This window comes from Lepisma saccharinum, chromosome 2, assembly GCF_977018435.1.
Source record: "Lepisma saccharinum chromosome 2, izLepSacc3.1, whole genome shotgun sequence".
In the NCBI taxonomy this organism is placed as follows: domain Eukaryota; kingdom Metazoa; phylum Arthropoda; class Insecta; order Zygentoma; family Lepismatidae; genus Lepisma; species Lepisma saccharinum.
Genome location: NC_139230.1, coordinates 204,330,730 through 204,353,941, shown reverse-complemented (window position 1 = coordinate 204,353,941; position 23,212 = coordinate 204,330,730). Strand labels below are relative to the sequence as shown.

The 23,212-nt window shown below is 36.8% G+C and overlaps 2 protein-coding genes across 3 annotated transcripts in view; one reads left to right on the top strand and one right to left on the bottom strand.

Annotated features, from left to right (window-relative positions):
* The window catches only part of LOC145984279 (uncharacterized), a 63,186-nt gene extending 57,118 nt beyond the window's left edge, over positions 1–6,068 (top strand). Inside the window, exon 17 of the mRNA XM_083117915.1 lies at positions 1,195–6,068. Within this exon, the coding sequence (XP_082974041.1) occupies positions 1,195–1,419 (225 nt within the window). The 3' untranslated portion in view covers positions 1,420–6,068. The remainder of the gene's footprint in view (positions 1–1,194) is intronic.
* A 704-nt stretch (positions 6,069–6,772) lies between these two features.
* The window catches only part of LOC145984277 (GATOR1 complex protein NPRL2-like), a 49,294-nt gene continuing 32,854 nt past the window's right edge, over positions 6,773–23,212 (bottom strand). The window contains exons 3-7 of one of the 2 annotated variants that reach the window (XM_083117913.1): positions 19,598–19,734; positions 15,357–15,454; positions 14,142–14,272; positions 10,723–10,892; positions 6,773–9,758 (exon numbers count right to left, since the gene is read on the bottom strand). In XM_083117913.1, coding sequence (XP_082974039.1) covers positions 9,588–9,758; positions 10,723–10,892; positions 14,142–14,272; positions 15,357–15,454; positions 19,598–19,734 — 707 coding nt within the window. In that variant the 3' untranslated portion in view covers positions 6,773–9,587. The remainder of the gene's footprint in view (positions 9,759–10,722; positions 10,893–14,141; positions 14,273–15,356; positions 15,455–19,597; positions 19,735–23,212) is intronic. The other variant, XM_083117914.1, reaches the window with a different exon arrangement.

Genomic DNA, 23,212 nt, shown 5'->3' with positions numbered 1-23,212 from the left:
AGTGTTTACCGGAAGTTGTGGGCTACAAGGCCAAGAGTTGCTCACTCACAGGAACCTGCTGAAATCTAGATCAGAGCTGGACAGATGGTCCAGACTTCCAGGCACCACGCATCTGTATTTTGGAACATTCCTGTGATTTTATCTCTAATTTCTCAAGTTGGTGTATTTATCGATGAAAGAGCTTGACCTGTCATGTACATAGACAAAGACTGCAAGTCCAGCACAGTCATTTCGGGCTGCTTCTCCTCCCCCCCCTTCATCCAGTTGTCAGCAGCTTTTAGGACAAGGAAACAAGTCGAGGTCGATTTAAAATAACATCCAAGCACATTCGATCTTCTCTTCTCCTGTATCCAAGTGCAAGCGAAATCACAATGGCAAAACAAGCCCTAGCATGTTGGATAGCAGCCGTCAGGTGCGGGGTAACATTGGTGCACTTGGGGGAGGGGATGGTAGAGGTCGAGTGCTATTGGATATCACTTAAGCTTGGTGTGGTGGTGTCTATTTTTAGATCAGACCTACTTGCGAGGGTTAGAGGGCTCGTGAAGGGAATGAGTGCGAATGAAACAAGTGCAAAAATGTACTTTTCGGCAGATTTCCTTCAATTTTTCACGTTTCCCGGGTAAAGGTTCATTACTTTGAGAGGGTCGTTATATCCGGGGTCGTAGAATCGAGAGTTGACTGTATATACAGACATGTACACAGATACACAAATATATTTACATGCATGTACACAGAAACATTCATAATTCTTTTAGGGGTTTAATTTATTAATGTTCTTTGGAGAGAAGACAGAAACTGCTTGAAAGGCATATCAAAATACAAGTCTCCACTGTTCTGCTTAATACATAGTCTTAGAAGAGGAGAATTCTGGTGTACTGTTTGAGTGCAATTTGCCATAATAAAAGGGTTGCCTGAACCTTAACATATCCTTCTTAGCATTAAAATTTAATGTTTGGAGGAAGCTTGGACTGTCAACTAGCATCACTCATCCTAATCGTTGTGATTAGCCACACGTAGCAGAAAAGTGATGCTAGAGAACAAAAATGAAATCAAACCAATGCACTATAAATTTTAAAGTTCTAGCATAAGACAAATTTACCTTTTGAGTATTTTATGCCAAAAATTAATAATACATGAGTAGACTGGTCATAACTTAAATTCTTTGGAAACTGCCATATTTGTTATCAATTTCAGATGGAAATTTCAAAACTGATGGGTAGAAAGTGGACCGAAGATGATGAGGTGCAAGCCTGTACTTTGTGTCATAAGGCATTTTCGTTGACTGTAAGGAAGCATCATTGTCGCAATTGTGGACAGATATTCTGCAGTGAGTGTTCATCCAGAACAGCAACTGTAGCCAGTAACAAGAAACCAGTTCGAGTTTGTGATACATGTTACAATGAATTGGAGACTAAATAGCATAATGATGCGCTGAAAACCAAAGAAGTCACAGAAAATCATTGATGAAATGGTTGCACAATATTTTCTGCATAAGACTGTAACACAGAAACAGTTGAACAAAATATGTTAACAGTGCCTATAGTGGATAAAATATAAATGTAAATTACATATATATGTATAAAACAATAATATTTTTAAATATTTACCAATATGTTGAATACTTAATCCTCTAGTGATTCGTGTTTGGTAGCCTTGCAGTGAATTGCTTTGAACAAGCAGAAATCTGACATAATTTTGTCCAAATTTTATAAGTTTGGACATTTTCTAGACAATTAATGATAATGATTACAGCATGTTTTGTTTGTTTTTAATTTATTACTTTTTATTTTCTTCCAATTGTCCTTGTTAATCAAGTTGTACACAGAAGCACTAAGTATCAAGGTAAGTTTTCAGTTTGATTTAAAATGGAGGAGAAAGATTCAGTTTGATTTAAAATTGAGGAGAAAGATCTATTTTATATTCTATTAATGTTTATTTTTCATTCCATATATTTCCATTTGTATAATCATCATTATTATTATTTTTTGTTTTGTTGAAGACAATTCTTCAGCAATACACTTCTTAAGTAAAGTCCGAATGCAGCAATTGTAAAATAATCTGTGAAAATTAATCAGTATAAATATTTTTTAAATCTCATGGTTTCATACGTGAAGTGATAAGGAAGGCAGCTAATGAAGTTGGCCGAGAGATGCATCTTTATGTATGTGATGAATAGAGAATTTACATTGTTTTTAGGAGATATGTTAAAGCAAAGTTGTAGAACACAAGTGAATGCTTTCTGTGTAATTGATTGGCTCACATGTAGTCAGCTCTTGTGAAAGGGCATACTAATATAGTTATTCTTTATAGTTGTCAAATACATTTCCTTTACAACAATGAACAGTTATTAGAAAATTGCACTAATGCGATAAAAGTATCATGAATACTAATTATTAGTTACAAAAAGAGTCATTTTACTTATGGCAATCCAAATTTATTTCATTCTGGTTAAAGTCTGATTAAAGTTCTTCCATGTTAGATATCATTACAACAAAAGTAATCAGTTTACAAATTTACTGGTAGGATAATAAATCCTTATATATGACCATGGTTATATTGATGAAGATCTCCATGTATGTGTGCTCATAAGGCAATGGTTTTACAAAGATCAATATCCACTTCTTAAAGTGCGTGAGCATTAACCACTGAAGTGTCGGTGATTGCTCAAAATTAAATTTACCTCAAGCAATTGCATATTGTTTGTTATGCATGGCTAATAAAGTCAGAGGTGAATATAAATGACATATTTCGGCAATTCTAATAGCAGGTAGAATTCAGCTATACACTTTTTTCTTTTGTAAATGAATTATACTTGTCAAAGTAAGATAGCAAATTTTCTCTTGGTAGGTAATGGTTCTTTAGAATTAATTACAGCTCAATGTTCGCCTTAAGCATTCAGCTACAAGCCCGCACCCAACTCATGGTAAACCATTCATAAGTTAATTGGTTTTGATAAGATCATTTGTATGTCTTCCTTATTACTATCTGAAAGAATAAAGTGTGTGTATTCTCAGGTTAAATTGTAGGCAGTTTGAAGGTAGATCCTACTTAGTTTTGGTTAACAACTGTTATCAAATTTTTTGGGTTTTACCTTTTACATAATTTTGTTTTACAGTAGAAAAAAAACTACCAGAAAAGAAAAAGTAAAAACTACACACAAATGAACCTTGAATTAATATCATAGAGTTTGAGGAACGAGAAAGTAAAATACAAACTATAACTGTTCTCATTGTTCTAGTTTTCACTAACTCATTATTCCAGATATCCACCAAAACATTTCTTTAGATACAATCTAGTGGATTTGTAATAAATGATGTGCAATGCATGTGCCTAACAGAGAACTTTCAGTATTTGTTGCAGTTTGAAGTATAATTTCAAAATTGACATATATTCCATATTGAGCTGGATGTTACTCTAGGAAATTGAATACTATGATATCTTATTCATAGTAAATGGATCTGTATATGAGATGATCTCGTAGATAATATAAAAATTGGAATAGTTCACATTCTGCATTTTTTTATACATTCATAATAAGTTATTTTCATTGTTTAATTGTTCTCTGCACAAATTTAAAGTAAAAATTCCCCTAAAAGTAAAAATAAGTGTGTACATTCATCCAAGTTGATTTTAAGGTGCCAAAATATTTGAGACTTTGTAGTACATTTTAACACAGTCCATTTTAATGACAATGAAGTAATTGTAGAAGTTAATTAATTATAGAAATAAATCCTAGGTTAGTTACCTTTGCTTCATGTAGCACTGAACAATGAAACATCAAAGGTTATTTCTTTTCTTTCTATTGCCCTCCATTTTATTTGTAATATAGGTTTATTACATTTTGTATCTTTGATAACATAATGTCATAAGTCTGACATAATATATAATTTTTGTGTTCTGTGCGTAACGTTTTGTTTTGTTTGATTGTGTAACTTAACCAGCTCATATTATTTTCATAAAAGTAAGTTGTAAACGTTGCCATGATACTGCAGACATCTTTTACAAAGCTGTTAGGCTTGTAGTGTTTATAAAATATGTGACAGTACGATCATACAGCATAGTTATGAGTCATACTGTTTATATAACAACAAACAAGCTTTAATGTTTGCATTTTTTTCAATTTGCATTTTTTCAAAAATTAATGTTTGTTACCTCTATGTGTAAATCTTACCAGTTTTATGGCTTTACATACATGAAGAAAAATTTAGAAACATTATACACCACAAGGCATTACATACCAGTAGTTTAAAATGATCACAAATATATTTTATTCATAATCAGTACATCTAGAAATAATTAAGCTTGTGTTAATGCTTAAAAGCTCAGTGGCAGTGAAATGTACTTGTGAGTGAAAAATATAACTCTTCAGTAATAACTATACATGTTTAATTAATCCCCCTATTCAACATTATATATGTGTGTTAATGTATGTGTCCTCCCTCTCTTTCGAAATGGTGCTTTAAGAATGTACATGTATTACTTCTAGTCACAAAATACAATTACTGATTTTTGATTTTCCAGTGGTTTATGCAACATAGTAACGAAAATGATTAAACCCAAAATCTTGTCTAAGGAATTGAATTGTACAGTCACGGGCACTTCTGTGTTGTAACAATCCCATTAGCTTTCAATGGAATCATTACAACCAAGAAGTGTCTGTGACTATACAAGGTATGCTGTATGAATCATAATTAAATAATGACCCAAAATTTGTTTTTCTTAAAATTGAAGAATATTACTGGGTACATTAAGTAGTAATCCAGATTTCTATGAAAGCGTAGCCTCCCCGATGGCGCAGTGGTAGTGTTGTCACCTTGTAATCAAGGGGTCCCTGGTTCAATTCCCAGTGGAGGCACATAGTGGTTCGGATCCCACTTTAAACTGTAGGTCCAGTCCCGATTAGCCATACTGTGCATAAAGTGGACTTAAAACACCAACTCAATCAATCAATCACTTTGCTCATCACACACGAAGCATGATTTTCTTTCTGCAAGAGAATTGCGAGTAAAAACAGATTTTGTGTTCAAATAATTCCCTTAGCAAATTATTACTATTTTAAAACAAAACTTTGGTAGATTGATGGTATAGTTCCAGTGAAAATTTTGTTTGCATTCAAACATATATATTTGAATTACTTCAAAGTATTAACATTTTCAAGTATCGGGATCTGTAGAAATCTTATGATGAAGATTTCATAGTGGAGCAACAAGCGACACATGTAACTTGAGGATTTCACCAATAATGCAGACTTGTAATGCTGCTACGGTGTGAAAATGCTGTTGATTGGTTCATTCCCAAGTGGCATGTGTCGTGAGTTGCTTGTCACTTTGGTGTGAAATCTCCCTAAGAATAACATCATTGGTATCTGTATTGGTTTAGCCCTATTGTTAAATGTCTGTTGCTGTCATTGAAATATTATGTATACTAAGTGTAAAGGGAGACATGAAATTCAGTAATATCAATGAGTGAATGCAGTTGGATACAAATAATTTACAAAACTGACTACTCGCCTCTTTGATATGTTGCTGTAGTGTTACAGATAACTCCTTGAAAATGTTTCACTGGTCACAGCTCAAACAGCGTGAATTAGAAATTAGGTGCATCACAGTTGGTTTTGGGAATTTAGTAGTAGTAACAGAAAACCTGAGAATTTAAAAACGGACATGTTAATATAGTAATTTTACTATTCGCCATTAAAGAATGCAATTGTTAACCACAGTGCTGTGCAAAAATAAAATTAGTTTCACTGCCACTGTTTTTGTTTGTAAAATCATATATTTTCTCAAATTTTTACTTTGTTATTATGTTGCACATGTATAAAGAGCATTTTCAAGTTGTTGAAGTGGCATAATGCCTATTTGTTATTTTTTGTATTGTAAAATGTATAAAAGTTTGTGTGACCAATACTATGGCTGTAATGTGCGCATGTGTGTTGGCATAAGGATTTTTTTTTATTTCAAAACTAAATACTTCAAATTTGTTCCATATTTTATAAATTTCTGTATCATTGTTTACACGAAATATACCTGAAATTTATAATTAACAACATGCTCCAATGGCATCCATAGTGTTAAATTTCGTTCTGTTAAACACTGAGACTGCTCATACTGTCAATGTATTTTTTCATGCTGCTAATGAAAGAGTATTTTCAAAATATATGTCTGCATATAGCAAGGTGGTGTTTTATTTATGCATGTTTTCTACACATTAGCATATTTAACATTAAATTTCAGAATGAGATGGAAGTTTTCACATAGTGTGTCGAAAGTGACAGCAGGAATATGATCACATAACTTTCATGATGTAGTATTGCATGGCGGCACAGTTTAAGTACACATTATGCTCTCGTAGGATAATCAGGACTGGGCAGTTAAATGTGGGGCCGAAACCACTGTGCTATGCATCATCATCAGGAATTGAACTCTGGACCCTTTGATTACAAGGTGGAAGCCTAAACACCATGTATCAGGATGCCCCCTCCCCATCTGTGCCATTCAAGGTTAAGCAAAGGCTCATCATATGTGTACAGTCATTTCTGTAAAATTATGACCGACTTTTAATGGAATCATTACAACCCAGAACTGTCCATAACTGACACAGCATGTTCAAAAATAGACCAAACTTTTTGCTATAAAGACTACTTGTAATTTAATAAAAACATCCTAAGCACTGTGTCCCTCCACTGGTGATACGCTGTCACTATCACATTTTCCTGAATTTTGCACTTAGTAGTAAACTTGCTAATTGTGATGGGAAAATTTTCAACATGCATTCTCACAATGAAAACACATCAAATATGATAAAATATGGTCTTTATTTCTAGTATATGAAAATGCATATAAATACAGCAGTACCCCCAGTTTTTACATTTTCTGCATCAGTGAGTGTTGTACATCCATAGATTTCTGAAAATCCTGGTCTAGGATTCACTGAATTTCAATAAAGGAAAAAAAAAAACAAGCATTTGGGGCATACATGTTTGTACACATTACTTAGGAAATAAAAAAATATTTCAAACATAGTATGTTATACAGGGTAAGTCAAAATGATGAACCCAATTACAGAAATTTATTCTGTGAAATCTAACGAACATATGTTATTGTGAGACATGCGCTTCGAAAGGTTAACTTTCAAAGTTTAGTTTCCACGCAGTGTTTCCACTTTCTACCGCTAGGAGTCAGCAGTGAGCAGGAAAATGGCATTGACTGGAGAACAGAGATCTTTGTGTGCTTGATTATCATGTGAACAAGTCTGTGATTAGTGTGCAACAGCATTTCCGTACCAAATATCGGAGAGAACCACCTACGGGGAAGGCCATTCGTAAGTGGTATGAACATTTCAGAGATTCGGACTGCATCTGTAAACTAAAAATGACTGGCCATCCATCGACTGGGCAAGAGACAGTGGAACGAGTGCGCACATGTTTCATGTGGAGTCGAGAGAACTTCAACTGCCACAAAAAACTATCTGGCGGGTTCTGCGGAAACATTTACAAATGAAACCCTACCGCTTGCAACTATGTAGTTAAAGCCTTAAAAGACACTGATTATGCTTTGCATGCATCCTTCTGTGCTGATTTCCTCGTATTAATGGAAACGAATGGGTTCTTCGAGAGGTTAATTTACAGTGATGAAGCAACTTTTCACCTTTCAGGGTGAATGCCTTTTGTGCCATTTCCCATGAAAAATTTATGGTCCCTTTTCTTCCATGAACGTACTGTGACAGGACTTGTTTTCCTTGATATGCTGCAACTATGGCTCCTTCCACAGCTTGCAGAGGATAGCACATATTTCATTCTCCAATTGGATGGTGCCCCTGCACATTACCATGGCAGCATTCGGGACCATCTCAATGGGGCATTTCAACAATGTTGGATAGGCCTTGCATCTCTGGAGGATCGACCTCTCCTTCATTGGCCACCTTGTTCCCCCAACTTGATCCCATGTGATATCTTCATGTGGGGTTTTGTCAAGGATCATGTTTACGTACAACCACTTCCGACAACATTGGATGACCTGCGTGCCCGCATCACAGCAGCCATTGCTGATATTGACCGCAACATGCTACACAAGGTTTGGCAGGAGATAGACTATGGACTTGATGTGTGCCGTGTTACGCGAGGTGCTCACATAGAACACTTGTGATTTGTTTGAAAAAAACTTTGACAGTTTACCTTTCTTAGCATGTCTCACAATAACATTTGTTTATTATATTTCACAGCATAAATGTCTGAAATCGGGTCCATCATTTTGACTTACCCTGTACTATGTTTATAATACACTACTAGTATAATATATATCCAATTACAATTTGATACATAACAGTACTCATAAAGTTGGTAACTTTTTCAACTAATCAGTCAATGACATGTGCATAACAAAAAAAATATCTTAATAAAATAATTAATTAAACATTAAAAAAATTATCTCCTACCACTCACTCGGAGGTATGCAACTTTTCAAAGTAACAAATTTATAGGTTTATTGTTTGTGGTAACTAAAATATGAACTAAAAACCACTAGAAATTTCTGAATCTTTTGCTTTAACAATATTAATGCAGCCAGGCTGCGACATATCAACCAGTCCTTTTGTCTTATGAACGTTCCCAGTTTCGTCAATTTTGGTAATATCCATCCTTCTGTATCCAATCTTCATTGTACATAGGTTCTCTTTAACTTCTTAACAGGCCAATAATTTCAAAACACACAAATTGCATAAGCTATCAACCTGAGCACACATGGGGTTATTATCTCACTACAGTGTCCAAATATCCCTCAAATTTATTTATGAAAATTCACACACACATGAAGCTAGCAAATGTGTTTAAAAACTTTGCAACATCAGGTACACAAGTTCGTGGATGCAGAAGTGACTATTTTCAACAAATGATGTAGAAAGAACTTGGTTTTGGGGTACACTGCATGAACTTTGGAAACTATAAAGAATAATGACATGACAACGAAGTTGTTCAATATTTTGTATGAAACAAAACAAAAAAACAAAAAAACAACAAACTCCACAATGCAATAGTCTTCTTGGCTAAACAACATATTTTGTGTGCATGTGTCGCTTACCTTAAACATATTTTCATAGTTTTTTTTTAAAATTTCACAATTTTTTTTTGGTAAAAGTGAAGAGAAGGGGATACAAATTTAGCTTGAAAAACACGAGCCTCAGCAATGATGCTGATTCACAAATGTAGTTCATGCTGTAAATGAATAATTTTCCTTGCGTAGAAAGACACTCTACATTGCAAATTTATCAGACAAAATAAAAAAAAATAATATTGAGCATTTCCTACCAAAAGAACTACAATCTGTACATATAAAATTCTCACCATTAACAAAAACATAGGAGTATATTTCTTTGGATGTAGTAGTTATCTTCTAGCTTTTCAAATACAAAATCTGTACATTCAATTTTTAACAAAATATACATCTTATCCAAACTCCATTACATAGTTCTTCAGACCTGTCTAGTCACAAAGGTTTCCACAAAGATGACGCATTTGTTTTGAAAATATGATGTGGAACTTTAGTTTATGACTGTATTTGAGAACACTTTATGTACGCAAATACCTGCTGGTTTCATTTCCATATAACAAGAACATCGGGATCAGTCTCCACGTGGTCTTCAAGCTGTTGGTTTGTGAATCCAGTATTACAGCAGACTTCATCAAATGAACAATATCCTGTAAAGTGACACTGCAATGGAGAAGGTCGTGTTGGATGTGCTTCATCTTCCACATAGATAGGATACTGTAAATATAAGGACAATATTCAGAACAGTGGAATAAAACGTAACATTAGAATTGAGTCCATACTAAGATATAAAATTACATTTTCCAGACCCCCCATAAAATATGGAAAAAGTCAAACAAAAATGTTCACACAAGTCTGAATATCCTCAGAATTAGGAATTTTGCCATTAATTTCGTGGCAAAATTGCTTGGTAAAAGTGTATTGTGATTAAATTATGACTGTTTTAAAATTCTAACTGTCTGGTAAGTTATTTTTTAAGCAAACCTCTTGCAGATTAATACATATAGCTAAGTTCCAATATAATACTTAACTGCATTCTGTAAAATTCCCAATTACTATAATGTTCAAGTATTAATATTAGTGGAAAGTGGTATCAGCTCTGCACAGTTAAAGCTGATTCATTTTTATTTATGTAATATTTTGTCATAGATACAATAATTCTATTTGTAATTTTACTTTCTGCTGTTCTTTGACTCATTATGTTATCCCAGTGTTACGAGATGCAAGATTTCTTTAACATTTAAGCCTCTCTTGAAGGGAGGTTTTTAAGTGTAAGCTTTTCAAGTTGAACAAAAAAATCCATGGAAAGAAAACTATTTATCTTAGACAGTGGGGATTGGTTTTGTTTCTTCTTAAAGAGTCATGCTCTTTTGCTAAGGAATATCCCCTCCCCTCTAATAAGAACAGCAATTCTTTTCAGAATGCAAATAAAACACACCATTGTTCCACAACAGGAAAATAAAAATTTGGTCAACAAATTTTGAGAGAAGAGCCACACATATGAACCATTCTTTAATTTTTTTTCCCATCATCAGTGACTAATAATAGAATATCAATTTATTCGTAAACAAAACCTCAATACAAAAAAAAACAAAAAAACTGTAAACATAAGAATATGTAGTGTCATATGAGTATATTGTTTCCTTAAAATGCCTCTGTACATGTCAAAATCCACACTTACCCTTTGAACTCGACGAATAAATTCATGAAGAAGTCCAAACTGAATAAGTTTTCTTTCATTAATTTTCATTGCATGAGGATTCAACTGTATGCATATATCCTTGACAGTTTTTCCATGAGTCATTCTGCTATATACAAGAAACACGTCTCTTAAAGATGGACGATCTCTTCCTGATGAATGGAAAAGAACGAAAATTATACAACTGGCAGGGTATACTCCATTAACATAAATAAACAAGTCTCAAGCTCTACAACACATTAATAAGTGAAATAACTGTGCATCATGAGCCCACCTATAAAAACCACAGGGATTTTCCAAAGGTTGTAGTGCCTTGTAGTTATTACCATTGGCAATGCGCAGATACCATTTTGAACCAATACCCATACCATTGACAATCCTCTTACAGATTCGCCAACCTCCATGGTGGAGTGGTTAGCACAGCACTGTACAATGCCAAGGGTCCAGAGTTCAAATCCTGACCTGGGTATGGTGTTATTTGTGAGTGTCCCTTTAACAATTTCATCTCATCACTCATCCTCTTTCGCAAACAGCCAAAAGTGGCAGAAAAGCGAAGTAAAATAATCAATACCCATACCAATGCATGAACAATGTAACAATTAAATGTTGTGTTCAGAATGTTTATAAATATTAATACATAAGTATTCCACTGCAAATAAACTACATATAGCTCTACCAGAGTGTGCTTTAAAATATTTGATGCATTGCATAAGAGATAATAGGTATATCAAAAGGCCTTTCATTTAGTTACGAAAATCACTTCTGCCACACAATGTTAGTACAAAATTGAATACAATTGCACATTTTGTGTAATTTTCAAGATAAACAGACTCCATGAAAGAGTCATGCAGCATTTTTACCAGACTCTGTAAAATACCCAGGCTACGTGGTTGAAGTTGATCGACATTGGTTCCGACTGAGGCCTAATTACCATTTGACAGAATAATATATGAGATAATCAGAATATTAAAACATATATTATTTATCTGCACAAAATATACTTTTGCTACCCAACATTTTAAGAGTTTTAATTTCAGTTGCAGAATATGCATATTTTACAGGATATTTTGACTGCAAAATTGTCAGTTGGTAACACTTTAACTCTCACAATATCACACATGCACATATGAAAAAAGAAAGAAAAGGATCCAGAAGGGTGGGTAAATTAAAAGTGGAAGGAGACCATATGCCACTGATAATGGCTTTTTTTCATCTTGAGTGAACATGGGGCCAGGCCATGAAATATAGTAATCTTCATGTTATATGGTAAGTGTTTATTGTTCCCTTCCATTATCTACATATACACTCATGCTCATAAATAAGGATAATGCAGGAAAATGCGGAACAGTGTACAAATAAAACGGTGTGCATTTTGTGGCATGAAATCACATCTGGGTACCATACCAAACAATCTGCAGTGACTGTGTCCTTGGGAAGGTGTGTGGTGGTGATGTAAGCAGACCAATGACTCACAGTTGCGACTCAGCTGGCCAGAGTTCGGTGCTGAGGGGAGGTGTGCAGTTGTTTTCAGATGTGCTAATGGTGACTGTGTTCATGGCGCAATGAACACATATTGACGTAATGAGGGGCAGGATAATAGAGCGACTAGAAAAGGACCAAACACAGCAGAGGGTGTCACGGGAGCTCCCAAGTGTCACAAAGCGTCATCTCACAATTATGACGATTCCATGAGACAGACAACGTGTCATGGCACTACAGCAGCGGACGACCATGGTGTACAAAACCACGAGAAGACAGGTATCTCACCATCAGTGCCCGTAGACGCCGACGGAGTATTGCAGGTGGCCTTGCTTGGGACCTTGCCATTGGAACAGGTGTTTCCAGACACACTGTGTACAGACGACTCAACAGACATGGTTTATTCGCCTGGAGGCCTGAAATTTGCATTCCACTGACCAATGTCCACAGAGGAGCTCGTAATGCCTGGTGTTGAAAACACCGTCCATGGACAATGGGCCAGTGGTCAGAGGTTCTCTTCACACAAATCCAGGTTGTCTCAACAGTGATTCTAGTCATGTAATCATCTGGCGTGAACCAGGAACCCAATACCTTCTTGCTAACATCCTTGAAAGGGACCAGTATGGAGGTGGTGGTGTTATAGTGTGGGGCGGCATTATCTTGGGTTCACGTATACCCCTGAATGTCTTTGACAGAGGCACTGTAACAGGTCAGGTGTACCGGGATGTCATTCTGCATGCCTATATCTGCCTTTTCAGGGGTGCAGTGGGTCCCACGTTCCTACTGATTGATGACAATGCATGGCCACACCGTGCTGCTATCGTGGAGGAGTACCTTGAAACAGAAGATATCAGGCAAATGGAGTGGCCTGCCTATTCCTTCCCGACCTCAATCCCATCAAGCATGCCTGGGATGCTCTCCACCTCCTAGGACTCTTCGGGAGCTCTGACGGGCACTGGTGCAAGAATGGGAGGCCATACCCAAAAAGCTGCTCAACAACATAATCCAGAGTATGCCAACCTGTTGTACTGCATGTGCCAATGTGCATGGGCATCACATACCATATTGAACCCTGTGTACATGCTCAGAAACTAGTGGGACAGCAAGTTACCATTCCGCTGATGTTTTATCACATGTATCCTTTGGCTTTGTTCACATGTTCTCGGCAATAAACAGGGTATGTGGATGTGTTTCACATGTGTCTATACTATCTAAACTAGTTTGGTGCAGTGTCGCGTTGTGTGGCACCTAAAGTGCCAATTATCCTTAATTTATGAGCATGAGTGTACATACACACACGTTTTGTTTGTTTGAGATGGTGTTTTAAGTCCACTTTATGCACAGTAAGGTTAATCGGGACTGGACCTACAGTTTAAAGTGGGATTCGAACCACTATGTGCCTCCACCGGGTATTGAACCCAGGACCCCTTGATTACAAGGCAAAGACACTACCACTGCACCATCCAGGAGGCCCATACACACACATGTACATACATACATTCTGGGAGATACCCAGAACCCCGAAAAGTATCTGTAATTATATTGAAACTGATACTTTCTGACACACATGCCAATGATTTCAGTCCTTCCTGATTAAGCATCGTTGCTAATGTTGTTGTCTTGTAATCGATAGGTTCTAGGTTTGATTCCCATTGGAGGCACATTGCATGGTGGGTCAGATTCTGCTTTAAACTCTATCTTCAGTCTCAATTAGCCTATCTGAGCATAAAGTAAACTTAAAAGCTTTACGAATGATACTGGCCAGTAGTGATACCGGTCTTAATTAGTAAACATGTCTTCATTTGCCAAATAAACTACTTTTATCTATGCAGAATATAACTCGAAAATCTATAGAGTTGCACATCACAAACTACAGCACAACTAAATGATTTTTTAAAAATTGTAAAAAAAAATGACATTACCTGAAATTGCAACATATTTTAGGCACGATTCCTGTAGTGCAGAATCTTCTGCCAAGTTGCGTAATTTTGGTGTTGGTACATACACGTTAGTGTACAAAAATATTGGTGCTAAGTATACAACACCATAATACCTGTAAAAAAAAAAGTATCAATACAAGGAATACTAAAAACATTCTCAATACTAGTACTATTGATATAATACTAAAAGCAACATCATATTGATCCACAAACTTCATACTACTACAGAAATACATGGTGTATATTGAATCTTAGCTGCAGAGTTTCTTTTCAAGTGTATCATTTTTGTTCCTTTATATCCATTTCAATTAGGAAATTTACCATGTTGGGATTGTTGGTAGTATAGACTCAATGATCAGTTTCCATAATTTTTTTTAAAATAATTATTATTTCCAAGACTTGGAGATATATATCCTGAAACAATGCTTGCCTGGGCATTCTTAATTATTCTGCTAATTGTGATTTTAGATGGACATTTGTATCCAATTACTGTAGTATGGTGGATAACCAGGAAGAATTAAACAGAAGTCACCTAACATAGGAAATAGGAATTCACTATGTTGCTTGTCTCTATGTAAATTTATCATTGACTCTTGCAAAAAATATCACCCTAACCATCAAAATTCTCTTGTTTCTACAAACTGTCTTGTGATTACCATCAAAACCAACACCAAAATTAACAATTATCCCATCAGTAGGGTTATAGCTTTAATTCCACAGAAACCACAGACTCTTATCAGGATATGTGGGAAATGTTTACACTTCATCACACACACACAATATATGGACAACCACAGTATTGATGAATTCTTTATTGGGATGATTCTCAGTCATGCCTCTGGGTGTAAGACAAAAACACATGAAGGCCCGAGACTGCAGATCTGAATTTTTGATCCACAAAAAAAGTAGGTGTTAACCTGTTTATCAAGATAAGACTGGAATTAAACTATCCACTAATTTAATTGTAGTTGTTTCGGTGTGTAAAGAAGCAAATTAACAGAAAACAAGCTTGGAAGAAACCAAGGAAACTTTCAAGCACCAAACTTGTACATGTACGAGAAAACCAATACAGACAAGAACACACAAATGTGTACAGACAACCAAAGAAACATTGAGAATAATGACCCACAGAGCCAAACTGAAAATATGACAAGATGGACCAACAGCCTTAATACAATCTTGGAATGCAGTACTCACACCAAATTCTGAACACATGCCTTGACCAAGTTGTTGTCAACATCTGCCTGTGCTGCTATTTTTGCAACATGAGTGAATCCATTGATGTATGGAAGAACCTAAAATTACAGAAAAAATGCAATTACAAGAGGAGCTTTTAGAATCTTGAGCCTGAATGCATTCGATTATATCATTGTACGAGTTCTACAGTGAGTACATACAGTTATTGTTGTAAATTTTCATGACCGAGTTACGCTGCTCGTTTGTAGCCCTCCAATTCAGTCATTAAGGTGGTTGGCCACCGGTCCCATACACTGGCCAACATCTCAGGAGAAAAGTTGTTACGCTTCACCCCTGGAGACTCGAACCTGCACACGTTTCGCAGTTGGAGCTTAACCTTTTGGTGCCCAAGCGTCTCGATCGAGATACCCAAAAGTAACCCTCGGGGTACCAAGCGTCTCGATCGAGATGCTGTGTCAAGGTCGTAGTTTTTATGTTATAACTTTTCTATTTTTGGCTAGAATTTCGATTTTATTTTTTTATATTGTTCCTAACACATGTATTTAACAGAAATGGTTTTTTGCATTTTTTTTGTCTTCATGAAAATGGAAGGGGAAAGGCGGCAAAAAGGGACTTCTCTTTTGCGTCTCTTTTCAAGGTCAATTTTTTGCCGACAAAGGAAGACCGGCTTTGTTGTTCTAAAGCAACACTTTTCTGTTTCTTACATGCCAGCGATAATTTCTATGTGCATTTTTAACTTTTCATATCCTTTTTTTCGGGGGCGGGGGGGGGGGGGAAACCCCATTTTAAAAAAAAAAGTATTTTCAGGGGATTTCCCCCCTTTCCCCCTCCATATATACGCCGAATGTGCATAAATTATATATCGCCTAAATCTGTGATTCATTCTGCGTACAACGGTATATCTTTCATATCTCTAGGGCATTTAGTTTCTGAGCTATAGTCATTTCAAGGTACTGCTGCATTTTGAAGCTTGAATCAGTGGCGTCCCGACCATTCCTTTTGGGGGTACAACTCAAGTCACATTGGTCGTACGACAATGATGCAAATATTTTTCTGTTTCTTACATGCCAGCGATAATTTCTACGTGCATTTTGAACTTTTCATATCCTTTTTTCGGGGGGGGGGGCCGAAACCCCATTTTTTAAAAAGAAGAAAAGTATTTTCAGGGGATTTCCCCCCTTTCCCCCTCCATATATACGCCGAATGTGCATAAATTATATATCGCCTAAATCTGTGATTCATTCTGCGTACAACGGTATATCTTTCATATCTCTAGGGCATTTAGTTTCTGAGCTATAGTCATTTCAAGGTACTGATGCATTTTGAAGCTTGAATCAGTGGCATGCCGACCATTCCTTTTTGGGGTACAACTCAAGTTACATTGGTCATATGATAATAATGCAAATATTTTTGTGTTCCTTACATGTCAGCGATCATTTCCATGTGCATGTCGACACTGTCATGTACTTTTTGCTTGAGGGAGGTGGGGTGGGGGAACAACATTTTTTTCCCCGAAATTTTGGAATTTTGAGAGTTAGCCCCTCCCCCCCACCACATATACGCCGAATTTGCAAAAAAATTATATAGTCTGAATCTCTGGTTCATTCCGCGTACAACGGTATATCACTCATCTCTCTAGGGCAATTAGCTTCCGATCTACACTCATTTAATTGATACTCTGCATTTTGCTCAAAATCGGCTCGGTACCCCGAGGCTTACTATTGAAAAAGGGCTTGATCGTCAACAGGTTAAAGCATGATGTTTTAGACCGCATGGCCCTGGTGCGGGATGTCAGAGCCTCGTTAGTCTGCAAGAATGCAGTGCAGCATGTACAATGTGGAAGTGAGGTTGACATTTGGGTTTCTTTACAAGGGATCATCTCTTACACCTGATCAGATCAGGATCACATTGTGACCACCGACAAAAATAAATTTGTTCACTTGAAGACAGAGAAAAGTGCTCTCTGGAAACATTGAGTTAGAATGAGTATAGTTAAAAGCCCTAGACAATTAACATTGCATGCTTGCTAATGTTAAGGTAACCAGATTTTTAAAACAACAAAACAGAACAATTTTCATATTTTTTCAAAGGAAAAGTGGGACAGCAATGTACACACACATTTTAATGTAAAAACAGTTTTGTCATAAATACTTGTTTGAAAACTAAGGAACTACAAAAATAAATAAACGAACACTTCTACCAGAACCACATCTGTGCTGAATTCCTTTATACTGAAGCATATGCTTTTACAATTTCAAATTATTGGTGACACTTATGTAAAGGAATAAAGGTCACGAATGTTTGAAGATAACAATCTACTGCAAATCACTACACGTGAGCCAAGTGTGTTTTCCAAGTGTGTTTGGTTTCTTCTTACCAATGCTTAGAGCAATGAAAATTGGCACACCAATCACTTCGTATGCTCCCACATAACTGTAGCAGTGCAGACCTCTAATATACGAGGAGGTATCAAAAAGTTTCGAGAATAGCTCTGTTTACAAGATACTTTATGTATCTACGTTTACACACTATCACCTTCAAAATATTCCCCTTGCACAGTGATACAGCACTCCCAGCATTCCTGCCACTTCAGGAAGTCTTCTTTACAAAGCGTGTCAAGCACCTTCTGCGATTCGAGCTGGATCTCCACAATGGAGTCAAAATTGTAACATTTGAGCTAAATCTTCATCTTCGAGAAGAGGGCAAAGTCCACAGGAGCCAAATCTGGTTCCGTATGACACACCAACAGTGGCAGTAATGTTGTGGATTTTTCTCCGATTATCCTCATGCACAAGTTGCCAAATGGTTTCGACATTGTTGGGGGTTGTGCTCGATGAAGGTCTTCCTGATCTGTTGTCATCTTCCAGTGATGTTCTTCCGCTCTTGAAGCACGTGTGCCACTCTTAAACACCTCAAATTACTCATTGCAGCATCACTGTAAACTTGCTGAAACATGTCAAGCATCTCTGTGGCAGATTTGCCCAGTTTCACACAGAATGTCACGTTCGCTCTGTTCTAACTTGCTGTCCATGAAGAAATCGTAGACATGGTAATGCATGTGGTCAGAATAGCACCAGTTGTACAGCTCCTGATGTACACAGGATGTTGTCTCTTGGCACACTGACTCATGAAGGCCAGTGCTCCCTGTGACTGTACATGCAGCCTTGTGTTACCATCTGTTGGTGTGTTATTGAACTAGTCTCGAAACTTTTTGATACACCTCGTAAACCACGCTGAAGTCAGATGTGAATGGCTGAATGTTACTATGCCATAGTTCATAGTAATAGTAGAAAAGGTGTATTGTTGCAGTAATTCTAGATAAGTTGTCGACACAAAAAAAAGGGACATTTTGGCATCAGGACAGAGACTGAGACAAAAAAAAAAGAACTGTCCCAGCTAATATGGGACATCTGGTGGCACTTACAACTAATGTACAACATTTAATCACTAACATTCAGAGAATTATTAGATCCTCCAAAAATGCATGATTCTCTCATTTACTAAATCCTGCTTTCCCTAGGCTATGAGCACAAGCGAAGAATATACCTGGGTTTCTTTGTTCACCCTTCCCTGCCAAAATCTGGCATGAATAATTGACAATAGGACTTGACTGGTATTTGTTTCTTTTCTGCACACTTCAGCTGCCTTCCTACTTGATAGGAGTCCCGCGTTTGGACAATCACGATAATGAAGATTATATAAAATTGAACCAAGGAACACCTATGCCCAGGGAAGGACTCAAAACCTGTGGCTTTTGATGGCAAGGTATAGAGTCGACCACCCAACACAGTTTTTAGTTGAGTAAAAATCCATTCCATTTCTAAAAAAACTGAATCTGTATGTATCGCTAACAGTTAAATGTCACTGATCAACTGGTAAAGAGTAAACATTTTTAAGAAATAACATCCTACTCTAACATTTATTAGCAATCTAAAACAGTATTAAAAGAAGAAAGAAAAGAAAAGACTTGTCATGCCAAGAAAGTGCACAGAGGTTAAAACTAAAGATCTACATATTCCAAATCTTGATCTCTATGGATGCTGGATGGGCTTCAGAGCTCTGAACTAGACGAAACTTCTGGGAGTTAACATATCTAACTTGCACCATTTGTATGAGATATTTTACCATCATTCTATTTTTGGTACTGTAATTTCACATGCAGTATTTCCATGCAATGCCTATGTTCTTTGATACAGTACACGTATCCTGGAAAAAGAGCTCAAACTTTGAATACAACCTACCTGCTGTGTTGTTAAATCCCACTGATCACCTCGAAAAGAATGTTTGTTAACAATAAACACTGGCACATGGTGATCTTGTACAGTAGGTGGATCAGGCTTAATATTCACAACCTTCAGATGCATTGTTGTGGTTCCTTCTGTAAAACAAATATTGTGAATATCAGTCATACATACTCACTGAGAGGTATGATCACAGTTAATACAAATAGATGGATTGACAGATTTCCGTGCAATATTTGATCACCAGTTGTATATAAGGTACATGAACCTTTGGTTGTAAAATAATGATAAAAAGATGAGATAAGCAAAATAAAACTTAGTACAAAGTCTGCTCAAAAAAATACCAAACTTTACAAATAGTGAAAAAAATCAGCACTTGAGATTGTACAACGGCTGCAACTGGTAGCTAGTAGTTGTCTGCAAATGTGATCCATTGCCCACCCACGACCTGCCCGGCCTAATGGTAAGAAATACCTGCACATCCTGCCCTGCGCAGCTGTTGTTGGGAACCAACCCGACTCGCCCATCTGAAGAGAAATCTTTCTGGCATCCATCAGTACCCAGCGTGGTTCAACAGCAGGCAGGCAACCGATGACCGTCCCTGTCTACTGCACTGTGAGCATGGGCGTAGGAAGCAGGGGTGGACAGGGAATACAGGATCACTTATTATACACATTGCGAATCTGTTACAGGCAAATATTGTTAAAACTGATAATATAATACATTATTAGAATTATCAATGTCACTGCATGAAAAGGCTGCTCAGGAGATATCTCGAAAACGTTAAATGTGAACGAGTGTCGAATGACTTTCAATTTCAACAACAGGGAACATAGTCCAGTACTGGTAACCACGTTTTAATAGTTAACCACAAATCCAGGTCAGATATAATTGGATACGTCAGTGGTGTTACAATTACATGAAGGGCATAGACAGCATTCTTAACCTGTACTAAATAGTTTGGAGTGCCCATTTAAAAGCACTTTTCCATATCAGAAAATGAATTTCCTAAAAGTTGGATCGTAGTATCGCTCGCCTCCCTTTCTCATTTACGATTAAAGTTCTTACGGTAGGATTCACACTTTACAGGAGAAGTCTCTACTAGGGTTACAGCGTGAAATTTTAACTCTAACTTCCTGTTTATTAGAGACCAATTCAGAGTCTCTTTTATCTTGTGATTTTAAACAAGACAGCTCAACGTCCAGGCTACTTCATATTGATTGAAATACGGACAACCTTCAAACCTACGAAACAAAATATTCCTCTTTTACATTTTGTAATAAATACTTCAAAGGTGTCACAATTTATATATATATATATATAAGAAAACAAAAAAAAAAAACAGTATTCTTTTCTTCTTTCATAAATACACAATTTATTTTGATTTTTCATTTAGCCACTTTTGGCTAATCACAACGATGAGTATGAGTGATGATATGGTAACTGATGAAGCAACACTCACAAGGAACACCTATGCCCAGGATGGGATTCAAACCTGGAATCCCTAGCATCGTAGCATGCTGTGCTAGCCACTCCACCATGCATGTTGGCAAATTCGTAATTAAACATCCATCTTACAATCACATAACCTTTTTAAGCCATTGATAAGACTCATAAGACTCAAATTCATAAGAATGGTAAATCAGTTATATTTTCTTTTATTCAATTTACCAATATTTATTATTATTAATATTAGTGCAAAATTCTGCCATTTTCTTGTAATTTTTATGGATAATCTCCATGCTCTAATTTCTAAAAAAGTAAATGTCTAAATATGCAACTTCTCTTGCACTGCAGTCACAGTGAAACAATTTATTAAGTATGTCAATGAACCTTTCAGGTTCTTCAAGGACCATTTGTAATTTTATATCAGATCGGTAGAATAACTGTTATCGGTATCAGTAAATTTAATATCAGCACTTTATTGGTCTGGGCCGAAATTTCATATCTGCCCATCCCTAGTTTTTAATGCTGAATCTACTATGTAGGTTTCATTGGGAATTCTGAACCGTCTCTTCAGTTATCATCAAATGATTGCTCTAGAGCTGTACCAAGAATAACCATGGCTGTGTAGCGTAATGTCTGCCCGCTTAAAGTCCCAGATGAACTGAGAATCCCCGCTCCAGCACAGACGTGACTCTCTGCTCCCACCCGCAATGCGATGCACGTGGATCCCGTCCAGCAAGCAACCATAGTGTGATGATGCTAGCCCAATTTTATCCAAGCTGTGTGGTGCATGGAGACCAGAATCCCGAGAACTGCCACAGCGACTGAGCGGATCCCGGATTACGGAGTGAGTCATGCTCGCCCATGCAGATCTCTAGTAGCTAGCTATGAGAGTCTTGGCAACACTGCCTTTTGCTACATCATGCCATCTGCATTAGCCATTGATCCACTCACTTGAATGTAAGGTCTGTCAGATTTGTATCAAAGGGAAAATTAGATATAAGTGCAATATATTTGTGTGAAATTTGGCTAGTCTTGTGAAAAAAAATGTACAGAAACAAATAATATGTTGAAGCACACATACTGTTGGAAGCAAGATGCAATTGTTGCAGTGATTGGGGAAAGCACCTGCTTAGTGAAAAAAACTCGGATGAGTGGGTTTATCAGCCACTGATTCAAGTGAAAATTCTGGTGTGTCAGCACCAAGGTTACTTGCACCCTTTGCATTATACTGGGTCGAGCCCCTTACCACAGTTAAATCAACACGTTCCTTGAAGGACTAAAATCCCCTCAACCAGGTTAAAAACTTAGGCTGTAAAGGGGCACAGCACATATAAGGACAAAATACAGGACAGCATGCAGTTTACTGAGATACATAAAGAATTCTACAAGTTTTATGAGTAGTTAAGGGGGGGGGCCATAGCACGATAATCAATCAGTATCGATTACCTTAATCGATTTCCAATAATCGATAAGTGATCAATACATTTTTTTTGGGTGAAAATCGATTTTTTTAAATTAGGTGTGGGTGGGGGTGTTTCCAAATAAGGAGTTGTATGTAAGGGTATGTGGGTGTTGTTAACCTAAGATAGTGATTGATTGATTGACAGGTGTCATATTTATTTATATTTTTTCCAAATAAGGAGGGTTTGTGGGTGTTCTAATAATATAGTGATTGATTGATGTAAATGATATGTTTGTAGATTGTTGTATTGTTAAACCTTATTATAGTTGTTAATATTATTGATAATAATATAGATTGATTGATCGATTGTTGCAATAGGTGATTGGTGACGTCATCGATTGTACTGGGTGATGTCTCTGGTTGTGTTGTCGTTGCTGATGTGTGCTTGGTGTGTGCGTGTTTGTGGTTTATATAGTAGCGGCGTGTTTGTGGGGGGGATGAATGCGTGCGCATGCTCTGTGGGGGAGTGCAGGTGCTGTCGGCGGGTGTGTGGATAGAATATTTTTAGCCTCTGCGTGGGAGCGTCGACATCTGTTCGGATCGATTTTTTGCTCTGCGTGATATGTGGACCTGATGAAAGATAATACTCTGTGGGGGTTCGTTGACATCTGGCGGATGTTCGGTTCGAATGTCTCTCTGTGGGGGGTAGCTTTGACGGCATGTGACCTGTTCAAATATACCTCTATGTGGCGAGCGTTGGCATC